The sequence below is a fragment of the Phacochoerus africanus genome, chromosome 9 (genome assembly GCF_016906955.1).
Source record: "Phacochoerus africanus isolate WHEZ1 chromosome 9, ROS_Pafr_v1, whole genome shotgun sequence".
NCBI lineage: Eukaryota > Metazoa > Chordata > Mammalia > Artiodactyla > Suidae > Phacochoerus > Phacochoerus africanus.
This window is the reverse complement of record NC_062552.1, coordinates 117,724,285-117,745,847: the sequence shown is the minus strand read 5'-3', so window position 1 is coordinate 117,745,847 and position 21,563 is coordinate 117,724,285. Positions and strand designations below refer to the sequence as shown.

General features: G+C 53.8%; 1 protein-coding gene and 1 long non-coding RNA gene across 4 annotated transcripts in view; one reads left to right on the top strand and one right to left on the bottom strand.

The window, feature by feature from the left end:
* Positions 1–10,174, bottom strand: part of LOC125135809 (uncharacterized) — a 52,549-nt gene extending 42,375 nt beyond the window's left edge. Inside the window, exons 1-2 of the long non-coding RNA XR_007137059.1 lie at positions 9,781–10,174; positions 5,588–5,834 (exon numbers count right to left, since the gene is read on the bottom strand). This is a non-coding gene — a long non-coding RNA (uncharacterized LOC125135809). The remainder of the gene's footprint in view (positions 1–5,587; positions 5,835–9,780) is intronic.
* A 188-nt stretch (positions 10,175–10,362) lies between these two features.
* PRIMA1 (proline rich membrane anchor 1) overlaps positions 10,363–21,563 on the top strand; it is a 65,347-nt gene continuing 54,146 nt past the window's right edge. For 2 of the 3 annotated variants that reach the window (XR_007137058.1, XM_047796240.1), the window contains exons 1-3: positions 10,575–10,653; positions 11,271–11,394; positions 18,793–18,928. Coding sequence is in view for 2 of the 3 variants with exons in the window: in XM_047796240.1 (XP_047652196.1) it covers positions 11,302–11,394; positions 18,793–18,928 (229 nt within the window). In the remaining variant the exon portion in view is untranslated. Of the gene's footprint in view, positions 10,498–10,574; positions 10,654–11,270; positions 11,395–18,792; positions 18,929–21,563 lie in introns of those variants that run through there. The other variant, XM_047796241.1, reaches the window with a different exon arrangement.

The window sequence follows — 21,563 nt, the reverse complement described above, 5'->3', positions numbered from 1 at the left end:
ACATCCTGCAGGCCGAAGCTCTCTTTCACACTCTCGCAAAGCTCAGAGGTTGGCACCTTCCTGATGGTCCACCTGGCCAGCTGCTGCCATGGGGCCCTCTGCACCCTGCCCCTCTGACCTGAGCTCCGTGAGGCTGTCCTCTGTCCTGCTCATCATGTTGCATCAGCACGAGGGGCTGCGCCAGCCTCTCCTACACAGGTAGGCGTCGCTTTCTGCTTGGAGTATGACCCTAAAAAGGGGCCCCACCCATGGGGGAAAGGGGATACCTTTGAACCTCTATGTAGCATAATTAAGCACCCTGCCTGCAACACTGCCCCAGGCGTTGCCGTTTCTTGTCCAATGTCCTAGGTGACATACATTTCACTTCGAAGAAATATGGCGTGTGAAACTTGACAATGCAGATCCAGAAATGGCTAGTTGTCTAGCTGTCCTCCAGCATTAGTATCTCTTATTCATTAGTCATGGCTTCTCTGAGCTGCTCTAAAATGTGTTTCCCAGCTTCCTGGCAGCTAAGTGTTGTCATGTGATTATTCCCAGGTCCATAGGATATAAACAGAAATGTCATTTGATACTTCTAGAAAGTGTTCTTAAAGGGAGGAGAATTATACCCTTCTCTTTCTCTTCCTTTTCCCTGCTTGTTGGAATGTGGATCTGATGGCTGGAGTTCAAGCAGCCATCTTGGACTATGAGGTGAAAAGAAATCTACACACTGAGAATTGCAATCAATAAGCTAGAAAAAGCCTGGACTTTGTTCTGTGGAGCACCTTACTAGCCCCAGGCTTCCTCTTACCAGAAATAAACATCTACCATGTTTAAAGTCCTGCTGATTATTTTATTATTATTATTATTATTATTATTATTATTATTATTATTATTATTATTATTATTATATTGCTTTTTAGGGCCACACCTGCAGCATATGGAAGTTCCTAGGCTAGGGATCTAATCTGAGCTTACAGCTGCCGGCTGAAGCCACAGCCACAGCAACGCCAGATCCGAGCTACGTCTGCGAACTACACCACAGCTCATGGCAATGCCAAATCCTTAACCCACTGAGTGAGGCCGGGCGTCGAACCCACAATTTCATGGTCACTAGTCGAATTCGTTTGCACTGCGCCACAACGGGAACGCCCTCACACCATATTTATAATCATCTCTTCTCTCCTGTCTCCCCCATCAGCCAGGAACTCCTGGAGGGAGGGCAGGGACCCTGTCTCAGGCAATTTTGATCCCTGGTGCCCAAGTCTGGCACATTATCTGTATTTCATACATGTTCTTTGAGTGCCTAAATAAGCACGGATTATCTCAATTATTTCAGGGACCAACACACCAAAGTCATCCTTCTCATCATACTCCGAGATAGGCACGTTCTTTGAAAAGTGATAACAAATAGCTGAGTCCTGGGCTGGCCAACGCAGGTGTTAGCAGGAGATCTTCTGGATGCTTCGGACATTTCTGACTAAAGTAGACAGCAAAACAATCCTCATTCCCTGAAAACTCTGCAAAGCTCAAAGACAGGTTTCATTCCGTGAAAATCCTAGTGTAAACACGAAGAAGCAGGGTTCCGCAAGGTCTCCTTATGATACAAAAGTCGCCCAAACATTTCATCATAAAGCAAGATGCAAAATGGAAAATTCTGTGAATGGTCCCTCTTCTCATTCATGCCTTCAACAACCACACACGGCACCATCACGGGTCAAGCACGCTCGAGGCTTGGAGTGGGGTGGTCTCTTAGTTTGGTTTTCCCCAAAAGCAGAGCATGAGACCAGCCCTCATGCTGGTGACCTATTTGGGAGGTAAGCCCAGAAGGAGGAGGAAGGAGCCAGTTAAGACTGTGTTAGTGGAAATAATTCCTGGAGGCAGGCAAAAGGCCCCCGTCTCCTGGGGACCCCCGAGGAACCATTAGAAGGGGCCTCAGAATAGTCTTGAAAGAAACGGAGCCCAGGGTATGTATCCACAACCTCACCAACTGTGCAGGTCCTTCTGGAGGCCTCACCTCCTGCACTTCTGGGTTTTGCCTCCTAGGGGGGCTTTCTTTGGCTCTAGGGCAGAAAAGCAGAGAGATGCAACTCGGCAGGGAGGTGGGGTGGGGGAGGACCCCAGCATGCAGAGGACCTGTCCACCATGGCCGTGCTGAAATCAGTGCTGGGGCGAGGGGCTGGGGGGCAGGATACGGAAGGGGCTGCTCCAAGCCGTGAGCAGAGGAGCCCCAAATCCCCTGTCCTCAAGGAGCTTACCTTCCACGGAGAGGAGATACACACTAACCACAGGAAACAAGTTTTAAAAGTGTGTGTTTATTGGAAAACAATAAGTACCAGCGAGAAAAATAAGTGGGGAGGAATGGGGAGGGGGGCAGTGGGCAGGGATTATCATTTTAAATACGGGGTCAGGATGGGTCCGGTTAGAAAAGTGACAGAAGAGCTCCCATTGTTTGTGGGGGGCTGCCAGGTACCCGAATCAAAGATGACTAAAACAGAACCCTTGCCTGCAAGGCCCATACAATTAGGAGAGGAGACAAATTGCAATTATATAAAATGCACAGGATTCCTGGCAGACCTGTGCTGTGAAGGCACTGGGCTCAAAGCTCTACATGTGTTATTTCTAGTATTCCCCACCAGAGCCCAGCAAAGTGACTATTAGCATCCTTGTTCTGCTGTCAGGCAAACAAGCTCAGAGAGGTAAAGAGAACTTTCTGGATTCCTTCCATATTCCAGCAACATCAATATCAGTGTTCTTTCCTTTAATCCAGGCCCTGCCACATCCCTGACTGCCCACATCCTAATACTGAGAGAGCCAGGCTGGAGGGGTGTGAGTGGAAGATTGAGACACAGGGATGGCTGTATAGGCATTAGCCCAGTTGATAAAAGGAGACGGGATTCTTGGTGCGTGAGCAGGGCGGGGAGACTTGAAAGGGTAGGAAGTGCAGAAGCACCAAGTATAAGGGGTCCAGTGGGGAGAGGGGGAAAGGGGGAAGGAGTGGGGGTGGCTCTTAGGTGCTCTGTGAGTCTTCTGGGGAGTTTAAAGCAGAGAAGAGAAATGGCCCTATTACAGTTTAGGGATGGCTGATATTTCCCTTCCCTCTCCTAGAATGTGAGATCTTAGGAGCATCCATCTCCTTCCCCCTGATGGCTCCCGTTTGGCTCAACACAGGGAAGAGAAGAGATGCAGCGGGCTTTTCTGGCTGCGCCAGCATTTGGACTTGGCCGACCAGGCTAGAGGGGCGGCTCACCAAGCAATTCCAATCAAATGTTCTCTTGGATCATATTTTTTTGGACTCTTCTTGGACATAGGAAAGTGGCACTGGGCCAGGCTGGGCCACTGAGCATGCCCAGGCCTGACAATTTCCCCCAAGGTTTTGGTCCTTTCTTAGGATTTAAAAAAGGATGACAAAGGAGGGAAGATACAGGTGGTTTTCAAGAAAAGTTTAAAAATCTGGGCTTCTTCCGGACTGTCCTCACATCCAAACATCTGGCAGCAAGGGATTTGGAAGAAAATGTTCTGGGGGCCAGAGCTGAACTCAGAGTTTGAGGTAAGACAGATCTGCCCACACAGCCCTTGTAATGAATCCGGCTCAGCTCCTAGGTTACTGGTTGGAGTGAGGGACCAACCGCATAAAGACGGGGGGGCGGGGGGGGGCTGGGACAGAGCCTAGAAGAGACTGGGGCTCCCCCTCCCCCACACGGGGGTCCATCAGGGAAACACGTCCTCTCTGCACAGAGTCATAGCTGACCAGTAAAACGTGACACGGACAATTACCTATTTAATTCAAGCAGAGGTAATGAACAGTTTGGATAACACCAGTGTCTTTTTCAATAACCGTAGGTTTATTTACATCATTTCAAGACATAATTAGCCTGCATAATTTCCCAGTTCAATGAATGCTCCTTGACTTGTCATAAAATATTTCCTTTGTTTCCTTGTGTTTTACTCAAGAAGATCCCTGATGCCAATTAGCACTCTTGCAAAAGGGCAGCGTGTCTGCCCCCCTATCCTTCAAAATAACTAGAGATGCCCTTATTTCATTTATTTATTTTTTTTTGAGCAGCCTATGCGTGTATATGGAATTATCACAGTTAATCCTTCCATGAACTCTCCAATTGCATTCAATTATGCTATTGTCATTCCTGACAGAGAAAGGATAGGAGGCTGGCTTTTAAGATTAGGACATGCCCCAAAGACTCCACAGTTCGTAAGAATCAAGCAGTCTGGCTCAAGAGCTGGTTTTCTTGCTCTGTGTGAGACTTTTCCCACCTAGAACTTGCCTGGGGCCCAGGAGTGGCGGTCATCCGGATGCCTCAAGGAACTGCCCTTTCGAGTTGGCTGCAGCTCTGCAGAGGTCGCAGATATGAAATGCTCTGGGGGTCCTACTTCCTTTTATGCAAGTGGCCACACCCTTTAGGTCCCAGGACGCCTCCAAGAACTTGTCGAAGCCTAATTTCCTCCCAGGAAAGAAAACTGGAAGTAAAGCCGATGCAATCTCACATTTCAAGGAGTGCATTTCCAGGTCAGGAAGAATGAGGGGACGCAGGCAAGGAGGCAGGGAAGGAAGGAAAGCGAAGCAACCGCTGGTCTGGCTGTGGCTTTGCAGGGGAACACAGCCACCTGATCAGTTTCAGACCCGCGTCTGTCCTTGATCAAAGGTCACTTTACAGGGAGTTCACTCTCCCGGCTTTCCAGTCGTGTTCCTCGGCCCCTACAGGCAGCTGCTGAGGGAGTCAGATCCCACCCACCACGGTGTGTGGCTTCATCTGCCTATGGGGTGGGGGGGTAGGAGCCCAAACCTCCCTGAGTCTGGTCAGGCTGGGCTTGGCCCCATTGCTGCTGGATGCCTCCCACTGTGGGCACAACGGAGGCCAGACAGAAGCTCAGCTCCGCCCTGGGGGAGGCTGAGACAGCCACGGTGTTAGGAGATGGGTGGGTGGTGGCTCTGGCTGCCCTCTCCACTGAGCAGAGTGAGGAGGCAGATGGAGCCAAACCGATCTGGGTGCATACATAGGATCCAGCACAGTCCGCCCTGCCTGATTCAGAATGGTTCACATCTGCCTGTGCTACTTGTATCTAACTTGACAAGAAAACGTCATGAATTTGAGAGTGAAGGTTCCAGTCTAATTTCTGAAGTGGTCGCCCATAACGTCCCAACAAGACATAGAAGCATTAGCAAGCCAGGCTATGGTCCTGCGGCTACAGCGGGTCCTGCGGCCCTAATTGAAAGTCATCATCTTCCCCACCCACACCTCCCGTTCTAGATTTCTTTTCTTTTCTTTTTATTTATTATTATTTTTATTACTATTATTATTTTGCTTTTTAGGGCCACACCTGAGGCATATGGAAGTTCCCAGGCTAGGAGTTGAATCGGAGTTGCGGCTGCTGGCCTATGCCCCAGCCCCAGCAACATGGGACCGCAGCCTCGTCTGCGACCTACACCACAACTCACAGCAACACCAGATCCCCGACCCACTGAGCGAGGGCAGAGATTGAACCTGCGTCCTCATGGATACTAGTAGGGTCCATTACTGCTGAGCCACTGTGGGAACTCCCCCCTTCGAGATTTCTATGGCCAGCTTTTCAGCTGGTCTGGGGTTCTTACCTGGAGGGTCTTGGGATGTTTAACTGCCCATTCATGGTATCTCTGAGCAGAGAGCCCCTGGTGAATCCGAGTATCAGCTCGAGCGGTCCTAACAAGATACCCCAGCAGGGGTGGCGTAAACTACAGAAATTCACTTTCTCACAGTTCTGGAGGTTGGAAGTCCCGGATGAAGGTCCAGCAGAGTGGGTTTCTGCTGAGCACGCTCTTCCTGGCTTCTAGATGGCCCCTTTGTTCCATGCGGCTTTTCCTGCGAGCACATGCACAGAGAGAGAGAGAGCTCAGGTCTCTCCTCCTGTCCTTGTAAGGACACGGATGCTATGGGTTTCGAGCCCTACCCTTAGAACAACATTTAACCTTTATTTCCTTCTAAAGACCATTTCTCCAAAAACCAGTCACATTGGGGAGTTAGGGCTTCAACATATGAATTGGGGGAGGTGGAGGACATAACTCAGTCCATGGCACCAGATAGACCCTCCCCTGTGCCCGCTGTGTAACAGCAAGCCTAGATCCCCTGGTGACCAAGGATGGCCCCCCCTACCAGTATTACCAGTATAGAAATTCCCCTTTCTGATGGCTGGTCCCCCAGCAAGAGGAGCCCTAGGTGCTCAGGTAGTAATCACAGCTTTCAGTTTGGGGGCAACTCTTCCTGTGTTCACTGGTGGAAGGTGCCCCTTCTAGAAGCCAGGACCTCTAACCCTTCAGAGTCTATATTAGCAGGAAGAACAAGCACAGCATCGGCAGGTGTCTCGCTGACAGTTGTACTTCATTCCTTCATTCCCAGATTTCGTGTAGTCTCGTTGATGAGACACACCATCAACTCACACTACAAACGGGAGAACAAGAGCCCAACCCCCCAGGTCACTGTCTCCAAGCTGATGCCATAGCTGAGCCTTCCTTCAGCAGACCGTGCCAGTGTCCAGGGAGACACTAAGATGGCCAGAGAGAGGGGCTGGCTGACTTCCAGAGGATGGGTCACCCTGTCCAACTGATTGCTGAGCACCTCCCTGGCAAAGGATGCTCTCTGGGGAGTCTGACTCTGAGGCAGGAACACCCATACCTCTTGTGTCCACTCCTGGAGGTTCCTCCATTTACTGTTTACCTGACCTCCAATCCCCTGCGTTTCCAGTATTGTTCTTTCCATAAACCGTTGGCCAGGTGGCTTACCTCTACAGGGGCAAGCCTTTCAGGATTGTGCGCTCAAATGTCCTGATCACAGGGTCCAGCTCTTTCCCTACCAAAGCCCTGCCTGATGTGGACACAGAACATTGTGTGGCTGCACGTGTAGTGTCCTTTCCAGTTTGGCCACCCTTATTATCCGCTGCTGAGCCTACTTTTCAGCATCGTCTGTTTTGTGGATGTTAAGAATAAGAGTGTCCTTAAAGCTTTCATAAAGCATCGCTTAAGCTGGCAAAGAGCTTCCTTGAGCCTATCGTCGTCCTTGTAAAAAACCTCCAGTACTGTCAGACGAAGCCATCTAACCTCAAAATCCTCCTGCGCATCACTTCCCCGCCTTGACGAAATGCTGTGGCCACTTGGCCTCCCACAGCCTTGCTTTCTATCTGCATCTCATTTCACTTGGCCAAAGGGGAAGCTTGAGAAATTGTAATGTCAGCTATATGCCAGACACGACCTGCTTACCATCTGTATGCGGCCCCTATTGCCTTCCAGACAGAGGGGAAATCCAGTTCCAACATGGTAGCCTAGAGATTTGCTCTCTGGGCCACTTGTGGTACTAATTGTCCCTGGTCCCTTAGGAGACAGAGCATGAAGCAATGCTTATGTGCTAACACTTTACCGAGGGCTGGCACCCTAAGGCAAGCAAAAAAAAAAAAAGGGGGAAATAGGGAATGAAGGAAGGAAGGAGGATTGTAAACACAAGGCTGTGGGTTACTGAGCTGGCTGCATCTTGAGAAGAAAACGCATTACCGGGGGACTCAATCATGCCTACTGGACGTCTCCTGACAGCCAGATGGAACTACTACCATCCATAGGCTGGGTCCTTCCCATCTCTTGCCTATTTCTTTTTTCTTTTTCTTTTTCTTTTTTTTTTTCTGACACACCCATGGCATGGAGAAGTTCCTGGGCCAGGGATCAAACCTGTGCCAGAGCAGTGATCTGAGCCACAGCAGTGAAAATGCCTGATCCTTAACCCACCAGCACTACCAGAGAACGCCATCATCTCTTGTTTTTTGTTGGTCCAAATGTGCTGCAAGGTTTAACTCCCTTGCATTTCTTAGTAGAGTTACCTGCCCCGGCAGGCAGATCTCAGGTATCCTGGTGTGGGTTGCCATCTGAGTCCAGAAGAGGTGAGAGGGGCCAGGTCTCTCTGGGTCCTGCCAGGGCATGAGGGGGCCCATGACAGAGCCTGGTCTTCACCCCAAGGGGGTGTGATATTCCATGGTATCAGCACAGGGAGGATGTGGGGCCAGGTAACACTCAAGACTGGGTCCAGCCCAGGAATACTGAAGACTGGAATGGATAATGCAGGCTTTCCAACATGCTCAAACAGCCCAGGTTCTCCTGAAGTATCGGGCCTTGGGTTGGGGTCAGGACTGGGTAAACAGCTGTGTGGTCCTGGGACAGCCACATCTCTAAACAAATGGGGCAATGACGTTTTCCCCACAGAATTGCGAGAACTGAATTAAAAAGTGATTTAAGCACTTTTTTTTTTTGGTCTTTTGGCCTTTTCTAGGGTCGCTCCCTCGGCATATGGAGGTTCCCAGGCTAGGGGTCGAATCAGAGCTGTAGCCACCAGCCTACGCCAGAGCCACAGCAACCCCATGGTTCCTAGTCGGATTCGTTAACTACTGCGCCACGACGGGAACTCCGACTTAAGCACATCTTTAAGTAGCAAAGAGCTCCATGTATCCACCTCAGGAGCTACTGTCATAGCTAAAGACTGAAGTCACGTACTGAGCGAAATACCCTGGCTGGCTTAAGTGGAAATGTGTTAACATACCCAGTGTTATTTTGACTTTGGGCCACCAAAATCTCTCATTTTGTGCCTCATTCTCCTGCTTCAAACCATTGGTGAAGGAAAGTCATCTAGGAAACCCCTCCCTGCAACACGGGTGTTTTCTTCCCATCCCTCCTCCTTCCCATTAAAGGGAGCAACAAGATCTGATTCGGCCGCTGTTGTATACCCAACGTAGAATGCTCTGTCTGGCCCTTAGCAGGTGCTCCCAGACATGACGTTTGGACTGAATGGATAAATGAACAAGTATCTCCACTCCTTTGCCAAGGGGTTTCCAGCGCTTGGAATGCTCCCCCATCCCCAGCAGGTCCCCCAGTCTTTACTGACCCTCCGCTCTCCACTGCTCTGTCCTCCACTTAGAGGGCAGGATCTTTTGTGCCACCACAGCTGCCAGTGGACAGCGGAATGGCTGGTTTTATTCTCTGGCTCCCAGATCCGATCCCAAGCTCTGGGAGGGAAGGGGCAGGGCTCCATTCATATTTGTGGGCACGCATTTGGCTGGTTCAGCTGTGGCTCTACAGACTTTTTATACGGAGAAGTGCCTTGGGTCAGCACTCTGCAGGAAGGAGGAAATTTGGTCTGAAAGCTGGTCTGCAGGGCAGTTTATACTTAGAGAGTGTGTTTATACGGGGTGACTTAAGGGCGCCCAGACATAGGCGAAAGGAACTAAGTACCGGTTCCTTTGATGAATGAGCTACGATGTCTGACTCTCCACTCTCTGTCCTGAGCTCCTGGTTCCCATACCTCACCTAAAAATAGGACTGTCCCTGTCCTGGGGTGGGGGACCTCTGGAAGGCCATTCCATCAATCAAGGCGCTTGCCGAGTGCTCCCACCGGATTAGCCAAAGCGGCCACGCATACTTGCGGTGAGGCCTGTGGGGCCAGGGGCAGCTTGTTTGAAAGAAACCTACGCGCTACTTTGCCACCGACTTGTTGATAATCTCGCCTCCAACAGGAGTTTGAGATGGCTGACGCAAAGCGGTGCAGGAGAGGTCCTGCGCAGGGCCACGGGCAACTGCTCCCCAGATGCATTCGTGTGGCTGGAGAGGTACCCCCGCCAGGACCACAGAACACCGCACTTGGCTCTGGGAGGGGCGGCTTGCGCCTGCAGCCCAGGCAACCTCGGGCACCTTCGCCCCCTCTCCTATTGGGGCGGGGGAGGGGAGAGCGCCCGCAAGGACGGAGCGCAAAAAGGGGGTCTCCACAAGTCAGTCCTTACCCCCTTCCTGGCGCCTCGGAGAAACTTGGGGTAGGGACGGCAGGCGAGGAGCAAGACCCTTGGGAGCTGGGAGCCCTCTTCCTCGCGGGTGGAAAAATAAATTATTAAGCGCCCAATACACAATAGCTTCGCTAGATGGAGACGAGGAATCACTGCAGCGGCGCTGGCGGCGGCGGCGGGGAGCGCGGGCGGGAGCGCAGTCCGGGGCGGGAGGCGGGCGAGGCTCTGGCTCGGCTCACGTCTGTTTTCCTTTTTCGTGCATTATTTATTTCGCCTCCGCCCGCAGCCCTGCGGCCCGAGCGGGCGCTCCCGGCCAGCGTCTCTAGTCGCTGCTTCTCGCGGGCCGGCGTGACCGGCCGGGAGAGCTCGGGCACCCCCGCGCCCCGGGCAGCCGCGCGGCGCCACCGGGAAGGGCGGGGACCCGGGGAGGGCACGCGCTGCCGGCTCCAGGCGGCACCGAGGAGACTTTCCCCGCCCTCCGCCTCCGCCTCCGCCTCGGCCGCCCTCCCGGGCCCTGGGCACTGGGTGCCGCCCCTCCCGCCCCTCGCGGCCAGGCGCAGCCGGGAGCCACCGCGCCCTGCGCCCCGTGCGAGCGCGCCGTGCGCCGGCCCCCGGCTCAGCCGCCCGGGAGGCCCAAGCCGCGCGCAAACTTTTGCTCCAGTGCCCAGCGCTCCTCCTCGGCATGTGAAGCCCCCAGGCGCCCGCGCAGTCACCAGGGTGAGGACCGAGGCCCCGCCTAGAGGGCGGGGGACTGGGGAGGCGGCTGGCTTTAAATGGGGGCCGTCCGGCGACTGGGGAACAGATTCTGCCGCGGGGGCAGCCAGGACCTCCCTTCCCCGCGCCGAGGATCGGCTGGGGCCGCCGCCAGGCAAGGTGGCGTGAGGCACTGGAGGGGTGCGGGCGGAGACGGAGATGTGGGGGAAGCTCACGCCCTGAGGCGGGAGGCCAGGGCTTGGCAGAGCGCGCGAGGGCACACGGGGTGCGCACAGAGGTGCCTCTGTTGCAGTGTGCGCAGTGAGGGCCGGCCGAGCAGAGAGGGTGTACGCAGCGTGTGATTTCATGGTGCTGTGCCTGTGGGGTCAGCGAGGGCGCTGGCAGGAGTCGGTGGGTGTGCACGGCTGTTTCGGTGGGTGTGCACGCAGGGTGAGTGGTGCCCTCCGGGTTTGAAGTGTGATCGCAGTGAGAGAGTTGTTTTGGGGAAAGTGCTTGGGGCTCGATAAGTGTGCTTGGCTGTTTCGGGAGGTATGCATGGGGGCAAGGTATGCACGCAGAATTCTGGGAGCGTGGACCACGACGGAATGTGAGTTCTGGGATGCCGGTCTCTGTGAGCAGGAAGGAAGGGTCCGCGAGTGTGCGAGGTGGAGTGAAGGACCAGGCTTGGTTTCCGAGGGTGCCCCAGGGTGCGCGGGGCGTGCCCGCCTAGCCGGGACTGCTACGCGTGCGACGGTGCCTGGGGCTCCCGCCTGACCGAGCTTTGCTCCCCCCGACAGTTCGCCCCAGGAGCAAGTGCCCCTGGCCGAGATGCTCCTCCGGGACCTGGTGCTGCGCCGTGGCTGCTGCTGGCCCTCACTGCTGCTGCACTGCGCGCTCCACCCGCTCTGGGGCTTCGTGCAGGTGAGCGGTGGCGCGGGCTGCGCGGGCTGCGGGGTGGAGGACCTCCTTGTCAAGATGGGGTGGCTGTCACTTCACTCCCACAACCGTGCCTTCCTGCTGTCGCCCCTCTGATTGGTCCTGGAGAGAGTTTAGGACCACAAAAGATGCTAGCGCTCCCCATACTCTGGCCCTGAAAAGATAAAAATGTCCTGTGGGAGGCTTCAGACCTGGCCAGCTGAGGCCTGCAGGACGGGACCTCGGAACCGAAGGGGCTTGGAGAATGCCTTCTGGATGATACTATCCTGTAGCAGAAATGCAGAAAAGGAAACCTTAGAGCTTCTACAAACTTACAGAGAAAAATGATCCCAACACTCTATCTTCTTTATCTGCCACCAGAGGCACTGGTAAACTTCATATTAGCCTTCTTTAAACTGGACCGCAGCACGGAAGGGGGTGTGTTTCCTGTGGGTGGTGGAGTTGAGGATGTGGACAGATTTTTCGTGGTGGCCCCTAGTAGGGGAATGCAGGAAGGAGCTGTCCATCTATAAGGGTTGCCTCGGGATGGAATCCTCGCTCTGGGTCCCCCAGCCCCCAGGGCGGAGGTCAGGCAGCCGCCAACTCAAGAGACCTCTGGTAGATGGGATGGATGGTCTGTAGTCCTTCCCAGAACGCACAGAGTCGGTGGCACCGCGGCGTCGTGACGAGGTGGACTTTGGTGCCAGCTCTGCATTCTGAGCCCCCGCTCTGCCCCCTTACCAGCGGGGGACTTGAGGCAGTGCCCTTAACCTCTCTGGGACCTGATTTCTTCTTCCTTGCATCAAGCACTATTATAAAAAACTTGCTGAGATGAAGATTACTTAGTCCAGTGCCTGGACCATAATAAACACTAAACGGTAGCTGTTGCTGCCATGATTGATCTGAGTAATAGTAACGCTGCTCATCTATCTGGCGAGCCAAGCACTCTGTTGCTCACTACACCGTCTGATCAACATTTTTGAATTGCTAGTGGTTCAGCAGGCTCTGGAGGGCATTTTTACCCTTTCCATCACTGAAGTATCCACTCTGGAGTATTTGCAGCTTCATGTTCTCTTGGTGGCCTTTGGGGGATGGGGGACTGTGTAGACAGTTGCCCTGAGTAGGAGGTCACAGTCCAGAGATGGGGTAGCTCTGAGGCCAGGCTGCCAAGGCTCATGAGTTATCCCAAGGGATGGGGCTTTGCTGGGGACCCGCCCCATCCGTCCTGTTTAGGTGGGAACTTGGGTGCCCACTAGGGGAGACCCCCGGGCTGTAATGCTGAACCAGCCCCGCCCCCCCCCCGGTGGGGGGGTAGGGGGAGAGCATGCGTGGGTGGGTCCGCTCTCCTCCCCCAGCACCAAGCCAGTCTCCTCTCTTCCCTGGCTGGCCTCTGTCTCACTCACACTTGTTTTCCTTTGGGCATTGACAGCTTTGTTGCATGTGTGAAACGGCAGTTATTAAACTCAGCTGTGCCTCCTCAGGATCCAGCATTTTGTCACTTCTAAACACTTGGGTGGTTTGGGACCAGTTTCTCTTGTTTAACTTTTAACTGAACCTCAGATGTGAAGCATGCTTCCTTTTTACGTGCCCGCATTTGGTTTTTCCTCTGCTGGGAGACTTTTTCAGCCAGTGTAGACTGCCACACGGCAATGCTATCAGTCTCCAAGAACTGGAGTTCTGCTCCAGGAACCGGCAGGAGAGACAACCCCCCCACCACCTCCCCCCCATCCCATCCCCACCATCCAAAGAAAGACGTTTGTGAAATAGCTCTGTTTTTCAGCAGTGTCCCTCAGCCAGGAGATACTTAACACAAGCAAGTGTGTGTGTGTGTGTGTGTGTGTGTTTCAGATGCTCTTACTCAATACAAATCAATTTTTATGAAAATCGATTAGAAGCGAAATCCTCCAGACAAGTAGAATGGGTAACACTTTGGCTGGAGGTGCTGGCAAAATTCATCTACAAATGATTGATAGACTGAGAAGCCAGGGGAGCAGGGGCTTTGGAATGAATGGATCTAGTTTTTGAGCAAAAGAGCTGAATCCAGAAGAACAGAGGCAAGAAGAGGAAAACTAGAAGCCCACAAAGCCCTGCGTTCCTCTTTAAGGGGAGAGGTTATCATTTGTCACGTCATAGGGGCTGCTTAAATATAAGGAGATCTAGCCGTTTTCGTGAGCTTTTTGCCAGAAGACTCCCCCTGCATAGTAAACATTTGGAAGATGAGGCTGGCACAATGACGTCGGGGAACTAATTGGATCACTGGTGAAGCAAGGGATCTGTGATCCTGCAGTACCGGGTTCCAACCTCGAGATCGGCCCGGAGCCTCTGGCTGCTGCCTAGATGATAAGACACGTCATCGTGAAAGTCAGAGGACATTAAAGAGCCCTACACAGTTGGCAGGGGGACGCCTTAGCCTCTTCCCTTTTCCCTTCTTGTGTCTGGAATTGAGATTTTGAGCTTTTGAGATTTAGGGTTCTTTTAAGTTCACTTCCAGATGAGTCTTTTTTTTTTTTTTTTTTTGGCAAGTGAAGAGCATGACAGGCTGGCGAATTTATTAGGTGTGACAGCAGTGTGTCTCATCAAGTTGCTGTGGTGCTGGCCTGTCTCCATAAAAGATGCCAGAAGCCATCACCCTTGTGGGTGCCCTCCTAAAGCAATTGGCAGGGAAACAGGCTCTGATCCAGGCCTGTGGGTCGCTGTGTGCCAACGAGGAGCCACCCCAGACCCAAGAGAGGCTGACCTTCCCCGATGGTCAGTCGTTACAGCTTTGCTTATGTAGTCAGCTGCATTTATTGGGCACCTACTGTGTGCCAGGCCCTCGGTTAAGTGCAAGGGGTCTGGTGGCCCCTGCCCTCGGGGCCATTGACAGTCCAGCACGTGAGAGATTGTTAAGCAGGTCATGATGGGCCAGAGCGCTCAGTAGGAGCCAGGAGCTTGGAGATGGAAGCTGGGGGAAGAATCGGAGAAACCTTGCAGATGAAGGGCTTCAGCTGAAATGTGAAGAAGTCAGGAGCCAGGATGCAATCGTGAGTGAGGTGTCCAGGCAGAGGACACAGCCCCAGGCTGGAGGAGAGGGTGGGGCATTGGAAGAGCCCCGGGAGGGCAGCGCAGCCCCCAGCGAAGCCTTGGTTGGGAGCCTCTGACCTTGTGTCTTGCCCTCTGGACTTGATCCTGAGGACTCCAGGGGCCATGGAAAGTTTTAAGAAAAAGATGATACAATCTCAGATTGGTACTTTAGAAACGCAGTCCCGCTCCAGCTCAGACTGTGGATTCAGGGAGCGGGTGAGGCCAGGGGCAACGAGGCTGGGGCGAGTCGGGTTGCCAGGTTTAGCAAATAAAAATACAGGTGTCCAATGAAATTTTCAGATAAACAATGGGTCATTTTTGAGCATAAATATATCCCGTATTTATATTTAAAAAGGAGCTCTGGGCTGCAGGTTCGGACCCCTGCCTGGTAGAGTGGGTTAAGGATCCTGCATTGCCATAGCTGCAGGATAGGTCACAACTGCGGCTCGGATCTGATCCCTGGCCCAGGAACTCTATATGCTGCAGGGCAGCCAAAAAAGAAAAAAGAGAAAATAAAAAATGGTTGTTGTTTATCTAAAACCTTACACGGTGTCCTATATTTTATCTGGCGAGCCTCGTGGAGATGCGATGGCGGCCTGGCTTTGGGCCGTAGCAGTGAGAGTGGAGAGAGATGGATGGATTCAGGAACTATTTAGGAGGACCAGACCAGACAGCTGCACTGGTGGCTCAGGAGCCGGGTCCCCCAGACCACAGTGCCAGGGACCCAGTCTGGGTGGCTGTAGGACCTCCCTGTGCCTCAGGATTCTGGCCCCAGGAGGATGCTGCTGAGCAGGGACAGGAAGGTAGGCAGTGGCAAAACTGGAATCGAGAGTGGTCACGGGAAGTCCTGTTGCCACCTTTAGGTGGGTCATTGACTCTGCGGGCCTCTGCTTCTTCTTGGTCAAGTCCAGCTAAAAGTTGGTGACTTCAGGGGGCAAGTTTCTTCTTGTGAGGCTCCCCAAGGCATAAAGCAGCCAAGCCAGGTGTTGAGACAAGCTTGTGGTCCCGAGGTTTCCCCTCCACTGGCCTAAACACGACACCGCCAGCCCGCAGAACCCCGAGCGGACCCGGAGCTGGGAGCCGGGTAGACCCTGCCGTGTTTCTCCACCACCGGGCAGACCCTCCCCGGCACACATTTTCATTGAGCACCAACTGAATGCTGGGCCCTGGGCCACTTTGGTACATAGTGTGGCCAAGTCTGTCACCCCAGCCTGCAAGTGTGCATGACAATAGCGACCTCTCTCAACTGTCCTCGTGGTGAAATGAGAGCCTGTTCCCAGGACTGACACATAGTAGGGCTCAGGGAGTCCTTCTTGGTCAGGATGAAAGAAGCACAGACTGGCCTACCTTTCGGTTCCAAGATGCTCATAACTTAGCCGGAGGGGGAGGGGGGGGGGAGGGGGAGGGCAGACACAGTGGGAAAAGTGCCCCAAAGAGAAGGGTTTATAAGGGGAAGAGGCAGCGCTAGGTCTAATTCAGGGGGCCGTGGAGGTGAGGATGGCCAGGCAAGAGCTGCCTTTGAAGGATGAAGAGAAATTGGCAAGTGGATAACGGGCCTGTGTAGCCATTTGTCATCAAGGGAGGCTCAGAGGCCGCAGAGGCTTGCCCTGGACCAGACCCCAGTGACGAGCCTCAGGGGGACAGCCAGCCGAGGCTGGAGGCTTTGGGGACGGTGGTTGGTTAAGAGCTGTGCCCGCTCTCATTTTGGTAGGACCATTATATGACAGACCACAGATTTTTAAGTAATTATTTATGTATCTATGTATTGTCTCTTTCTTAGGGTCGCACCTGTGGCATATGGAGGTTCCCAGGCTAAGGGGCCACTCGGAGCTGTGGCTGCCGGCCTATACCACAGCCACACCAGATCCAAGCCGCCTCTTCCACCCACCCACACCACAGCTCACGGCAACGCCCGATCCTTAACCCACTGAGTGAGGCCAGGGATTGAACCCGCATCCTCACGGTTAACTAATCAGATGCATTTCTGCTGTGCCGGGATGGGAACCCAGACCACAGAGTTTTTAAATTCAGCACATGCCTTCCCTCCCGCCCCCGCCCTCAGCCTTAGAACTTGGCTCTGATCTCCTTGCCTGTAATTCCGTCGCATTAAGCACTCATACATCTGTGCCCTTCTATCCTCTCACAAAAATAGGTCATTGTGTTGGGCCAGGTTAAACAAGCGTGCTCCTCTTGAACACTCTCGCATAAATTGCACCTTGGAGAGTGGGAAAGTAATTGCTTTGGCAATGGCATTGCTCGAAGTTCGCACACTTAGTAGAGTTCAGCGGAGACGCGAGCTCGGAGGCCAGCTGTTGGGAAAAAGGAGCTTTCGAGCAACCCCCATGGTCTTAGAAGGTCAGACTCCAGAGAACAGTCTCGATGACATGATGGGCGGGCTGACAACTGCACCGGTGAAGCCGGTGGATTTGCCCTGACGTCTAAGGAGCTAATCCTCCCCATAAAATGATGGAGAAAAGACCCATCATCTGAAGATATGCTCTTCCCAGGGGGAGCTAAGATTGCCTTCCAGAGTTTGCTGTGCGGTGGGCCTTTGCTTAAAGGTGGTGAGCAAGAGCTTCTCGGCCTCATGGATGTTAAGTCAGGGCTGTCAATCAGTCTACCTCTTGCTGCCATACCCGTAGCCACGTGAGCCCAGCATGTTCCCATCTACCAATAGGAAGGGAGCAGCCCAGCCCTGCTGGCTCTTTCTGCAGGGCTGGGACACATAGAGCAAAGGGCCTGCACTGGCCTCCAAAGGCTGGCCTGCCGTGGCAGGTTGCCGGGAAATTGGGGTTCTGGGTTTCTTCTACTGGAGGTGACAGCCAGAGAAATTAACTGTGGGCATCCCTGAGGTAGAGGGTGGCCACCAGCTCTTTTCTCTGTGTCTTTAAATCAGCTGCTGTCTGGGACAGGCAGAAAGTGCTAGACTCAAGGATTTATGGCACTCTGCCATAGGAAGGGATGCTGGCAGTTGGTCTAAACCAGCTGTTCTCCCGCTGGCTAGACGTTAGAAGCTTAACCTGGGATGCTTAAACAAAGCATGTGTGCCCAGCTCCACCTGCAGAAATTCTGACTTAACTGGTGTGGGAAAGGCTCAGGCTTGAGTATTTTTTAAAGCTGCCCAGAAATTGTAATGTGCAGTCAGGACTGGGAACTGCTGGTTGAGCACAACCCACTTTTGCTCACCTTTTTAGTTTACACATGGGGAAACTGGGGACTGGTGTTGAAAGCACACCAGGCCAGGACTCAAGAGGCATGGATTCTGGTGAATTCCAGGCATTGATTTCCTTATGGTGTTATGATGGCAAGAGACAAAAACAAAAGGCCTGGCCCCTGACCCCACAGACCTTTGAGTCCAGTGGGAAATAGAGGCATGGACCAGACAGACACCCCAGTGTAGACCCCTACCCCATCAAGTGAAACTTGGGCCTGGGAGACCCTGTAAAATGGGGAGCTGACCTTGTCCGGGGGGCAGAGGTGCCTCCCTGAGGAGGTGACAGCCAAGCTGAGTAACAGGCAAAGCAGAGGGAAAGGTGTGGAAGAACATTCCAAGCCATTGAAGGAGCTGATGCAAAGAGAGGGAGCATGGCCAGGGGCCAGGGGCTGGAAGGAGGGCATCCAGGGCAGAGCAGAGGGCAAGAGCATGAGGTGAGGGGGGCTGGAGGGCATCGGAACTCCTATGCAGGGCCCCACGGCCCCTTGATGATCTGAGCTGTGGACGGGCATTCGGGGGTCCCGGGGGTGCAGGCGGTTTAGTCAGGTGTGGTCCCCACAGGACCACTCAGCTGCTTCGTGGATAACCCTGGGGAGGCTGCTCGGCGCCCCTTGGTCACATGGGCCAGAGCAGAGGGGGGGACCTTGACCCGGAGTGGACACAGGAAGGCCGTCAGGAGCTGTGGCCAGAGAGGGGGGCGAGGGCTTGGTCCTGCGCTTGCACTGGAGCGGGGCAGACTTCAGATGTGGTTCGGTCAGGTGACAGAGGAGGTAACGTCAGTGTCCCGTCACCATCTGGGTGTGAGAGCCTCGGGCGGCCCCTTCTCCTGCCTGGGCCTCAGTTTCCTCATCTGGACAATGGGGAGATTCTAGGAGTTAACCTTCAAGGGCTCGTCCGCCTCTCAATTACGCCCAGACCAATCATCGCGGGCCCCATACCTGTGGCATCAGGCTGGAAAGAAAACCTCGGTCTCCCATCCTGCCAGGCCGGCTTCCCACACCTTTGCTCCCCCTGAGCCAGCCCAGCCGGTCCAGTCTTCCTGTCTAGGTCTGGGGGGCGGGGGGCGGAGGTCCCATGTGGGCACACAGTTGCCTCATTGTCTCGGGCACCTGTGCCTATTTCTGCAGGTGACGCACGGGGAGCCCCAGAAGTCCTGCTCCAAGGTGACCGACAGCTGTCAGCACATCTGCCAGTGCCGGCCCCCTCCCCCGCTGCCCCCACCACCCCCGCCCCCACCGCCTCCCAGACTCCTCTCCGCTCCAGGTAAGTCCAGGCTCGCTCCGGTTCTGGGTTTCTCTCTGTTTTCCGGGGCCCCGGGAAGACCAGTGAGCAAAGCAGAGGGCAGCCTTTTGCTTCCTTTGTAATTTTCCACTGGCCGAGCAGGAGGGAAGCCAAGGCCCAACTTTTCCCTGCAGTCTGCAAAACGCCTTTCCCACAGAATGTTCCTGGGAGATGCAGAAGGATGTTTCTCCAGCGGTTAATCAGATAAAAGTCAATCTCCATTTGATGAGTGGCTCTGCCTGCATTGTTCCGAAGGCCAGACCTTGAAGGGGGGCAGCCCCGGGCACTGGTCTGACAGACCCCTCCCAGGAGCGTGGTTTCATTTTGTGATCTTAATTCACGTGTAAAGAAGCAATGAGTATAAAACTGAAGCGGAGGCGAACCCACCCCCCCTCTTCGCTTGTTTGCCTGGATTTCTTCTGTGAACAATTCGATCAGTCAAAGGAGGGTTTCTTGAGCCAGCGATGGCCTCAGTCCTGATCTGGAGGGGTTAAGTTCCCCACTTACAATTGCTGGTGGATAAGTCTTGACAAGAGTCTGTATTTTGGAATGAGCGCTCAGGTTACAGCCTGTAGAATGCGAGAGCTCCGGTGTGGCCCTACCTCATTAAACACATCTCCCTTGAGTTATTTGGGGCATATTTTAAATAACCTGGATGCGGCGTGGTCTCTGGGGAGCTGTGTTTCTGGGCTCTCCGTGACCAGGCAGGGATTCGGTGTTCTGGGGAATCTCTGTGGTTCTTGAGCGTTTCGGCACCATGTCTGCTAGGCCCCTGCCCGTCTCCATCCTTCCCCTGCACCTGTGACCCAGTGCGTCTCAGAGGGTGGCCCTCGTTTGAAAGTGGGCAGCTTCAGGGGCCCGCCTCAACCCACTGAGTCTGAGCCCGTGGGGTGGGGCTTACTTAGGAACGGGCCTCCTAAGGGTTCCGAGGTGATTCGAATGCAAGTTAAAGCCGAGAAGCTCAGCCTCTGCTCCAGGCCCCCTGCAGGATCCTTCCATCCCAGGAGCCTCCCCCTCGTCCTCTCTCCTGCAGGAATCACGCGGCTGTTCCATGGGGTCTGGTCTTGGGCCCCAGCCCCTCACTCTCTTCCTGGCGCCTTTGTACCTGTTGGGTCCACATCCCCCCTTTTAGAGTCTCCTCTGTTTATCCTGTGCTAACTGAGCATCTGTGCCAGACTAGAGCTGAAAGACCCTTCTGGACCCTGGGATCTCTCAGCCTCAAGGCAGGCCTTCTGACATCCCCACCAGAAGCGTCCTGAGAGGGCACAGAAATTGGTCTCCAGGTGCACTGGAAATCCTTGAGTCGTTGGGCCAAACTTCAGTCCCAGGAAACAGTAACACGGACCTCGGTCTTAAAGAATAAATGGGAAGGTTCTAGATGGATGAGGGGGCTGTGGGGAATGGGCATCCAGGTGGAAGGAACAGCAGGAGCAGAGGCTTGGAGGTTGGGCCGCGCAAGCCCCTCCGTGGGTCCAAAGGCTTGTCGGGGGTGGACTGTGAAGGGCCTCATGTGCCAGGCTGAGTGGGTTGCATTTCATCCTGTGCCTCCTTGTTTTGCCAAACATTCACCGAATCCAAGGACCTCCTGTTGTTTGCCTTACTTTTTTCCCTTTAGGCAGATTCCCTTTTGTGTTTATACAAGGTCATATCCAAGGAAAACTTTCCGTAACTGCTATCGATGAAAAAACAGAATCACTTGCATACGTAGAAGATGACCATAAAAACAAATGCATCGAAAGCAAACGAGTGTTTTAAGGTTCTAGCCTGCGTGGAAGGTTCTGAGCGCCAGGCCTTCTCTCTTTTTGTTTAAAAGGGAGCACGGCAGGTGGTGGAGGCGTGTCAGAGCCATGGTAGCCCTGTGCAGAGATGTCTTTCTGGAAAGAAATCGCAAGGTTTGTGAGAGAGTCAAAAGGGACCTAAGCTCCTTGCTCTGTGCTTCCATGTGTCTGAGTGCTGGGTCCATGTGCCATCTAAAACCAGCTCATGTCCCTCATGGCAACACGGACATGTGACGCATCCTTTAGGAAACCCTGCTCTGGGCAGCGATGAGCCTACGAAGGTGTTAAGTAGGGAAGTGACAGGATCCCACGTTGTCTGCTTCAGAGAGTCTGTCAACTGTCCTGGCAGTGTGGAGGGTGGGTTGGAGTGAGCTTCCAGGCTGCGATCAGGTGGGGACCTTGAGATACTCCAGGCTCCAGACCACCTACTAGGGCTGGAAGCCAGGCAGGGGGGCAGCAGAGAAGGGGACGCCAGCAGGAGTGCCTAGGATGAGGGGACAGAGGCTTCAAGGGGAGCTTGGGTAAGAGGGTGAGAAGGCAGCAGGTGTAGTTTGACTCTGTGGCAGGGCTTTTTCAGTTACAAGTAGCAGAAACCCATCTTGAAGTGGCTTAAGTGATGCAAACTCTAGAGAGAGATGTTCATTTTTTGGCTCGTGTTTTGGAACATTCCAGCAGCTTGTCTTATATGGTGATGGTATTAGGTATCTCTCTGTTTCTGTCTTCTGACTTCTCCTGGGTCACCTTTTCTCTCAGGCTGGCCCAGCCCCTGTGGCTCCAGGCTCCAGGATTCCATCAACCTTACAGTTAGCAATCTCTCTGCAACAGAGCTTCTCTTTCTC